Here is a 10,131-nt window from a genome sequence, read left to right as displayed (position 1 = left end):
TGCGCTCACTGTCGAGGACCTGGGTTGGATCCCTAGTCAGGGAACTACGATTCCACAAACCTCATGGTGTGGCAAAAACAACAACAAATACAATTATTTACACAGGACTATTCACAGAAGCACTATCCACAAAAGACAAAAGGTTGAAACAACCCAAATACCCATCAATGGATGACTGGATAAACAAATTGTAGTCTAATCCATACCAGGAAATTCTATTCAGCCATAAAAAGGAAGAAAGAACTGACATAGGCTACACTGTGGATGAACTTTAAAAACATCAAGCTCAGTGAAAGAGGCCAGACACAAAAGGCCACATATTGTATGATTCCACTAATATGAAATATCCAGAATAGGCAAATCCACAGAAATAGAAAGGAGTTGCAGAGGGCTGGGAGGGAGGAATGGACAGTGACTGCTAATGGGTGTGGGGATTTATTTTGGAGGAATGGAAATGTTTTGGAACCAGATAAAGGTGGTGGTTGCACAACACTGTGAATGTACCTAACGCTATTGCATTGTTCACTTTGAAATGGTTAATTTTATGTCATGTGAATTTCAGCTCAATTAAATGTGTGTGTGTGTGTGTGTGTGTTACTGATCTTGACTCCTGAATTTTTTTATGCTCCCTTAAATTCAATGCCTGAGGCCAGGGCCTTACTTACCAACCCTAGTCTTGGACCTGTTTCATTTCACTTTTTAGTAGAAATAAACAGTGAGAAATTGAAATAAGCTTGGGCCACATATAAATGTGTGACTGAATTCCAGGTAACAGAAAGACTCATTTTTGGCTCAAAACTAGTCATTGTCTGTGCCTTGCCAGTCTTTCCATATAGCCTGGAGAAGCCTCAGTTACCTGGATCCTTCCTTACCACCTGGACATCACCATATGCCAGACAAAACACCAAAACACTTTCTGTCCATTGAGATGGTTGGGAAATGTTTAACCGGCTGAAGAAATTGCAAGAACCAAAGGTCGGCTCTGGAGGAAAAAGAAAACCACCCCTTTGATTCTGGTTTATTGAAGTACGTATTATTAGATTCCCCTTGAGGCTGGACATCCCATGTTTGGTGGAGAACAGAGTGATTCTACGTGTGGCGATTTCATCAGATAGTTCCTTCATCTTGTCTTCAGTTACTTCAGAGCCTTAAAAAAAAAAAAAAAAAAGAATATACATATTAGCCACATCAGAAGCTGAATAATGTAAGTCTTTAAAGTACCTCCAACTCATCTTTACATCATTTTGGTTTGCTTCTGAAAGGCTTCATGTTTGAGGTAAACCTAAACAAACCTGGATGTGCCTTCCCTGGTGAACAGTAATATTCTGCCCCTAAGTGAAATAAGAAGAGAAATCATACTGGAGCGACTGACTCTGTACAAATTTTCCAAAAGTTGCTGTCCCTACTAAAGAGCTATGGTGCTGGAAAAGACTCTTGAGACTCTCTTGGACTGCAAGGAGATCAAACCAGTCCATCCTAAAGGAAATCAGTCCTGAATATTCATTAAAAGGACTGATGCTGAAGCTGAAACTCCAATACTTTGGCAACCTGATGCGAAGAACTGACTGATTGGAAAAGACCCTGATGTTGGGGAAGATTGAAGGCGGGAGGAGAAGGGGATGACAGAGGATGAGATGGTTGGATGGCTTCACTGACTCGATGGACATGAGTTTGAGCAAGTGCCAGCAGTTGGTGATGGACAGGGAGGCCTGGCGTGCTGCAGTCCATGGGGTCACTAAGAGTTGGACACAACTGAGCGACTGAACTGAACTGAACTACTAAAGAGCAGGAACAATTTAAGTCCTGTCCTACCCCTAGGGATGTCCAAGCAGCATCAGCCTGTGAGTGTGAATGGAATAAAGCCAGCCAGGCTGCTACCTTCTCTAATAAAACCTCCAGGAGCTGTGAGGGATATAAGCTGCCCTTGGAAGCTAAGCCAGTCTCTGACATCTCCCTACAAAGAAAGAAAACACTATTTTATTTTCTACAAATTTAAGGAAATCTGCTTTTTCATGAGTGACCTAGATCACGGGTCAACACACTGTGTTTGGAAATAAAGTTTTATTGGGACATAGCCCTGCCTATTTATATGTGGATGATCAAGCCTGCTCTCCATCTCCAATGCACTGCAAGGCCTGAAAAGCTGAAAGCAATTTCTGTCTGGCCCTTTACAGTACAAGTTTGCTGACCCCTCAGCTACACTCTTATAACTCTAACCACCACAGTCTCCATGTATCCATTTATAGGTGCTCAGATATACTTATTCCTGGCCTTGTGCACATTCCTAACTGGTAGCTTTCTCAGGGGTGTTCCAGATACCAGAAGCATAATCAGCTGTCAAGTTTGTTCTGCTCACTATGCCAGTCAAACAGGAGCATCCCGGGATCCTGTGAGATGAGTCCTATGATGCGCCCTTCTGTACCAAGATGACAGCTTGTCTATAAAACAAACAAGATTGTCAAGGTTCCACCTCACCCTCTCAGGTTGTCCTGGTGATTCCAAGTCATGGGTCAGTTTCAGCTGATTTCCAACTCAGCTAACCTTGGCTCTGAAAAGCTGTCATCACTGGCATCACTGTATCTGTCACTAGAGCAAAAGATGAACTGATTCAGCAAAATGTAAAAAATTTTGCACAATTATTCTATTTATGATCCCAAACACTTTCCATAATTACCCCCCACTCAGAGAAAATACTAAGGAATATTCTAATACTACTACTTAGTCACTCCAGGAAGACATTAATTCAACCATAACCAATGGTCTCCTTCTTTTGTCAGAGGAATTGATCTTTGCTTTTATTTTAAATTGGAAGTACTTTATTTAGAAAAATTATAAAAGCATTTCAATTTAGACTGAAATGTATAACCTTCTGAAGACCACTAATATAGGCCAACAGCATGGAAGTTTTCCATTTCAATAAGCATTCTCATAGGTCCAAGGGTGTGAGAAATAATTTGTACAATTTTGCTGTTTTCAAATTAGAAACTTTATGTGTTGCTCCAACTACGTCGAGTTACATGTAGTATTCAGTCTTGACGTAGATGCCTCCATCTTGGGTTTCAGTAGAAATAAAGCTTCTCCATGAGATAGGCCTACAGTTGTACTTTGACTTGAAGCCACAGGCTCACTTTGGGGTTCCTTTTGCTTGGTTCCAAGTAAACCAGCAGGCTGATCAACCTCAAGAGCTCTACTGATCTATGAAGATGGCTTTGCCAGGACCTAAGTGTTTTATGCCTGAGCTACTCCTAGCCTTGGCCAACGTTTTGCTGACTTATAGCAACAGAAGTTTGAATTTCATAAGAGTTCAAAATTCACTTTTTTTAAAAGAGAGGAGAGGAGAGGAAGCAATTGGAGAAACCCTATGCTGACAGGCTAGAAAACAAAGATTTACGCTAAACATATTGAGTAAATATCAATAAATACATAAACAAAATCATAACAGACAACCTCACTCTCCTCCCTGACTTCTGGACAAAATACTGGAAAGGAGGAGGGTGGGGCTACAGTATGGAGAAGACAAAGAAAAAGCTCAAGAATGGCAGAAAAGACAAGATTTGTTAGATGAACAATCAAGTAGAAAATATCTCCTAGTTAGATTTTAATACAGGAAAACCACTTCTACTGTTATCAAAGGGTTTTCGATAAAGAAAACACATAATAACCAAAGAATATTTTTTCAAAAAAAGAACTCAGAAAAGTTGATATATCCTTATCCATGCACTCTCACTATACAAACAGAGTCCCTTCTGGTTCCCCGCAACAAAAGGGGATTTGGAAGATGCACTCAGCTTCCTATGTGAGAAGAAATGAAGGTCAAGGATGTTCAAGTGATTCACCAGGCACACAGCTTGTTCGAGGTGGGGCCAGAATCCTCATATCATGCTAACCCAGGCCACAAGTTCAAGTCTCAGCTGTGTGCTACAGTGGGCCCACAAGGTGTGTACCCTGATGCCACAAGTGAGAATGTCCAAAGGACCAAACGAACTCCATTTTCTCAAGTAGTTCAAGCTTCCTTCCTTGCTGCTGAACTTGGGAAAGAGTGGGGTGGGCCCACATCTCACCCCTCACTCTCTTGGTTGTACTAGTTATTAGCTATGTACCTTCAGACTGGTCACTTGACCCCTTGAGAGTCCAGAAAAAATTAGTAAGGATACCTACACCACCTCACCAAAATGTTATGAGGGCCAAAAGAGACTGCACAAATGTACTCTGAAGCTACACAAAAATATAAGCCATTGCTGCTATGAGGGTTATATGTTTATAACATGATATTTCTCAAAAAGTCATGGAAATATAAAGAAGCCGTGAAAACTGCCAAGTGCATGATTTTCCTGTACCAAGAGTAATTCCCTACTCACTTTAGCAAGTGGACTTGGGTGGGTCTAACCTAATGGCTCTCATTTCCTGTCTGCTGGCTATCAGCCCTAAACTCTGCCAGTGCATCAATATGGCACAGGGTAAGCCTAACAAAGGGAAGCTCCAAGGTAAATGACTGGGTCCACTCGTTTTTTCATATGTGTTCAGAGGCGGAGATAGAACAACCAAATAAACCACAACACTCAAGAACAGAATTCTCAAAATATGCAACGCTGCTAAGCATGCTGATTTTACGGCAAGTCATGTGCCAGCAAAACACAAGTGCTAGAAACACAATTCTGCATGCAGAACAGCAACAGCTCCTGCAAATGTAATAAAAATCTGTGCCGTGTAAGACTTAGGGGTTCATTTCACTTTCAAACAGAGTAGACTTAAGTCATAAGATATACTTCTCTGGGGATATTTTCACTTAGTTCAAGACATCTCAGCTCTATCTTAAGACTAACCTATCTCTTTAAATAATCTCTGTATATACACACACACACTTCTCAGTGGGGAGAGTTATTAGATATTAGGCTCTTACAAGTTAAATTTTTTGAAAGGCCACAGAATACAGAACTGTTCATGTGAGTCTTGTTACATTTGAGAAGCAAACAGTTTTAAACCTACACTGTCCAATATGGCAGCCACAAGCCACAGTAGCTATCTGAATTTAAATCAACTAAAACCAAATAAAATTTAAAATTCCATTCCTCATGTGTATACACTGAGGCATACTTCAAGTGCTCAACAGGCATGTGTAGTTGGTGACTGTGATACTGGACAGTGCAGATTTTCTTTTTAAGGTAAAAGCATTCTTTATTCCTAGTTTCAAATATTACACTTCTATGTATAATATAAGAAACCTATATATATATATCGGGCTTCCCCAGTGGCTCAGTGGTAAAGAATCCACCTGCAATGCAAGAGACATGGGTTCGATCCCTGGGTCAGGAAGATCCCCTGGAGGAAGGCATGGCAACCCACTCCAGTATTCTTGCCTGGAGAATCCCATGGACACAGGAGCCTGGCAGGCTACAGTCCATAGGGTCACAAAGAGTTGGACATGACTGAAGCAACTTAGCACACAAATATATAAAAACTTTGCCAATGCTAGAATTAAAATAGAGCTAAGATTAAAACTGACATAATCATAAGGACAGTGCAGATTATAGAACATTTTCACCACTGCAAAAAAGTTCTATTGGATAGCACTGATTTAGAACAAATGAATAATGATTTTAGCAAAAACAAACCATAATCACCATGCAATGGTTCCCCTTGTCACTCACTGAGAAAGGTTTTTCTAAGGTCTGGCTATATACAGTCAAAATCACAGCAAATCTCCTTCATGCATGCAAGTACCCTCCAAATAATGGAAGTACTCTTTTTTAAAAGCTGTTTACTGTACAATTTCCAAGACAAAATCAAAATCACCAGCGGCAACACACAGGACTTGCCATCCTTCAACACTGGCTCAACTTGCAAGACTTGACTGCCATGGTCTACATGTTGTTCTTTGACAAACGAAAGGCTTGTCATAGTCAAGTTTGTTTGTCAAAGACTCCTGGCTCCTAATAAAGTCCTAATAGAAGAGAACATATTCCAAGGCACCAGGGCAATGGTAGAGCACTACCTCACATAGTCCACCTTCTTTGCTACCCTGAGGCGGCTGTTAGACCATTTCTTCTCCATTAACAGAAAGAGGTAGTTGGAATTAAAAAATTCTAATAGCATACTTAAGATCCCCAGCATGCATAAATTCCTATAATACTTTATATCAAAATCTATTTCATGTGGAGAAAGCATGTTTTAAAACAGGTTGCCATGCACACAGTTTTCCCCAAAGCGTTGTTATCACTATACTTACTTCCTTCTCAAAGAGCCCCTGGAAGCCATAAAATATAAGAGCAACAGAATGAATAACTTAGTATGTTTTGAATGAGTCTTGCATTGAATAGTAAATGGTAGAGCACAACCCTGGCAGGACATTAAAAGCACAGTAGTCTCTATCAGTATTAACTCCATCCCTGGCTGACACCGCATCATCAGCGGGCAGTGGATCACGATCAATAAAGAGCACCTTTTCAGCAACATTTAATCCCTTAGGGAAGGTATACTCAAATGTTGCTTATCAGCAGTACTTTACAAGAAACAGTCTCAAGGTACGGTTTTGGAATCCAACAATAAGCAGGGGAGCTGTTTTTTAAGATTTTTGAAAAAGCTGTTGAAAAAGAAAGCAAAAAAGAATCTTCTTTTCCAGTTCACTTTTGCTTGAAATGTAACATGGGGGGAAAATAGTATTTTTATATCAGTTGAAAGTTTACAAAGCACCATCTCAACTGTTCTTCACAGCAACCCTAAAGGATGAAGATCCTGAGGTTTAGGAGTGGGGACTTGGGAAAAAAATTACCCAGGAAGTGGCATATCCAGAAAATAAACCCATAGCACCTGCTCTGTTTGTCCACACTATCCCCACAAAAATAAAATATTTGCACCTTATATGGCAAGAATGGTCCCTGGCAACATCAACCATGCAGACCAAAAGTTAAAATAAAAAACAAGGTGATTCCAAGTTTAAAACAGTGCTGGAAAATGCACATTAGATTCACACAGGAGAAAAGGAGTATCTTATTCTCCTAGTCAAAGAGAAAGAATCACCCCAAGGGGGATAAGGATGCCTTAGAGGGAGAAATGTACATCTAATCAGCGAAGAGGCCACGCCCACCTCTAATGGCCATCATCAGTAACCATCTGGGGAACCAGCATCTGCCTGGAGAATCCCAGGGACAGAGGAGCCTAGTGGGCTGCCATCTATGGGATCGCACAGAGTCAGACACGACTGAAGCAACTTAGCAGCAGCAGCAGCATCCTAACAGGCTACAGACTGCCTTCCACCAGTTTGCCAGCAGAAGGTGGATTAAGAAGAGGAAAGGTGGAGGCATGGAGACCAGGTAGGAGGCTTTGCAGCAGCAAGAGATTAATAATAATAATAATAGCACAATAATAATTCCCATTTAATTTCCTACCATAGACCAGGCACTGTGCTAAGTGTTTTCCATTTAGAAAAAAATGCACTCTTTGTTACTACCTTGTGAAGTGGGTACTATTACCATCTTCTTTTTATAAAAACCATCTTAGCTAGGGGTCTGTATCTGAAGAGACTCTTAGAAGAATATTGATGGATGGGAGGTTTCTGGGATATGAATACTGGGAAATGATGTCCCAATTGCTATGTGTGTGCCCTTTTACAGGAAGCGGGTCCACAGCTTTCATCACTTTCTTGGAAGGTGATCCGTCAGCCCCAAAATGTAGAGAAGCATTAAGCTACCCAATAAGTCTCCCAGAACAGGGCATGTGTTCTTATTGGACTAGTCCTTGATTCTCTTGTGCCCAGCACCATTGCTGGGGTGGTGTGAGCTCCAGCACACGTGGTGCATTGAGTAGATGTTAAGCGTGCAGCCATCAACAGTAGGAGCATCATGCAACTTGGAAAACTGGGTATGAGGTGTTCAGTTCAAAAGACAAGCTTCTGTAATTAATAAAAACTGAGGTGACACTTTGAGAACATATGAATATCCCACTTTCCAAAACTTTTCATCTAATGGTTTTGGCATCCACTTATGATCCTTATTTGACTCAGTTATTACATCAGGGGTGGCATCTACATTTTTTAAATTGGCCTTTTTTTTCTGAGTATTATTATGTAATTTTGAAAACATATAATGTGTTATAATCCAATTTTGTCATTACTGTTTTTGATGTTCAAATTGTCCAAATGAGGCCAGCAGGAATCCTTTCAAGCTAGCTTCTTTGTCCTTATACAAAATCTTCCCCTTGGTTTTTAAACTCTTCTTTCCTTTAAGTCCAGCAACACCTTCTGGCCTCATCCTGTACTTTTCTTCTCCCAGACTTGAAACCAACCATTTGTTCCAGGAGCCCTAGTTCATTTCAGTGGGGGTTGGTATTTTAGAAACTAAAATGGAGAAAAATGTTTCTTTACAAAAGAGACCTCCAGACAGTCACTATCTTAACCAGGTGTTAAACTCAGCACCATTCACTGTGTGACTAAAGAGGGAATATTATGTGCCTCACGTGCCTCCTGATGTGTCCTTATGAAGTCCAAACATCCCCAGTGAACTATTCTTCCAAAAATGCCTAACCTGAACCGAATCAAGACAAAATATGAATCAAATTCTGGTCACTGCTACAACCGGCCTGGCCTCTTTATTTTAAAAGTCACAATATTGTAAAGTAATTATCCTCCAATTAAAATAAATTAATTTTTTTAAAAAAGTCATTGTTATGAAGAACTGAAAAAGAGAGGCTGATTACCCAGATTAAAAGAAACTAGGAAACATAACCAAATGAACCTCAAATTCATCACTGATTAATTTTTTTAATTTCAAAAAAAGCTAAAGAGACATTTGGGGATAAATGGAGAAATTTTAATATGAACTGGATATTAAATGATGTCATGGAATTAATATTCATTTTCTTAGGTGTGATCATGATACTGCAGTTATGTGAGACAATATCTTCAATTTTAGGAAATGAATGATAAAGTATTTAGGAGTAAACCGCTATGATGTTTGCAACTTATAAGTGCTTCTGAAATAAGTTTATACAGTGAGAAAGAGAGAGAAGCAAACATGGTAAAAAGGCAACAACTGATGAATCTAGGTGAAAGGTATACAAGTATTCACTGTACTATTCCTTCATCTTTTCTATAGGCTTGAAAGAATAAGAGAATTTTTTTAAAAAGAATTGGGAAAAATACACACACACACTCATTATTCTGATTACAACCATGAAAGGAGTCATATACAAGTATAAACTAAAGACTGGAAGGAAACACTCAAAAGCGAGGACAGTGACCTAGTTAAGTTTACAGGTTTATGGATTCTTTTTCCTATTTTCCAATTTTTTTCTAATGCCTCAGCTAGAAGTTAACAGAAAACAAAGCTTTCCCAGGCTTGAAGACAGCATATCACTTCAAAGGAAAAGCCCAGTAGTCACAGGACAGAGACCAGAGACAATGGCAAAGTGCCTTCGCTCCCTGACTGCAGAGATTCAAAGAGAAAATTGAAGAGGGAAGCCTGAGCTAGCAGGAGAGAAGGGACTCAATCCTAGGAGCACACAAAGAATCAGGAAATAGAAAGCACTGACTGCAACTCTGTACTTCCTTTAAGACCCTCTGATTAGAAAGTAGTTTCAACTCTTGAGTTTGGTCTGAAACAATCAGGCAAATACAGTGCACCACGGAGTTAACTTTCCTCCCATTTCTATATCAGCCTGCCTTCCCTTTCAACTCAAATAGACGATTTGTCTGCACAAGAGATAGATTGTGTTGGGTGGAGACATGGAATTTAAGATCCTAAAACCTAGAATAAAATGCTACTCACATGTCTTAAGATTCTGCTTTTATATTTTAAAAGCATGTTTTCCCAAACAGCTGTATTTCTGTGAACTGAACTCCATCTCGGTTCTTGCTTTCTGACATAGAACAAGCACTATCTAAGCAAGAGAGTTTTACTCTGACCTGACAGAGGAGCATGATAAATGCCAGCATCACCAAAACTGGAAGTCATTCCTGACCTCAGTGTGGAGTGACTGCCCCTCCAGGGCCTTGTAGGGCAGCCCCAGAGACATACAGGCTGAGAAACAACCTATGACTTTAGACTCTTATCCCTCTTCTCTTTCCAGTTGCTTAAAAATGGAATTCTGAAACTGCAAGGACCTACTGTATAGCACAGGGAACTATATTCAATATCC

The 10,131-nt window shown here is 40.0% G+C and overlaps 1 protein-coding gene across 1 annotated transcript in view; it reads right to left on the bottom strand.

Moving 5' to 3' along the window:
- Positions 1 to 919: 919 nt before the first annotated feature.
- The window catches only part of CTPS2 (CTP synthase 2), a 104,530-nt gene continuing 95,318 nt past the window's right edge, over positions 920 to 10,131 (bottom strand). Inside the window, exons 17-18 of the mRNA XM_040266559.1 lie at positions 2,476 to 2,586; positions 920 to 1,147 (exon numbers count right to left, since the gene is read on the bottom strand). Coding sequence (XP_040122493.1) covers positions 2,517 to 2,586 — 70 coding nt within the window. The 3' untranslated portion in view covers positions 920 to 1,147; positions 2,476 to 2,516. The remainder of the gene's footprint in view (positions 1,148 to 2,475; positions 2,587 to 10,131) is intronic.

The sequence above is a fragment of the Oryx dammah genome, unplaced genomic scaffold (genome assembly GCF_014754425.2).
Source record: "Oryx dammah isolate SB20612 unplaced genomic scaffold, SCBI_Odam_1.1 HiC_scaffold_23, whole genome shotgun sequence".
Lineage (NCBI taxonomy): Eukaryota > Metazoa > Chordata > Mammalia > Artiodactyla > Bovidae > Oryx > Oryx dammah.
The sequence above is the reverse complement of the archived record's forward strand: the minus strand, read 5'-3'. Positions and strand labels throughout refer to the sequence as shown.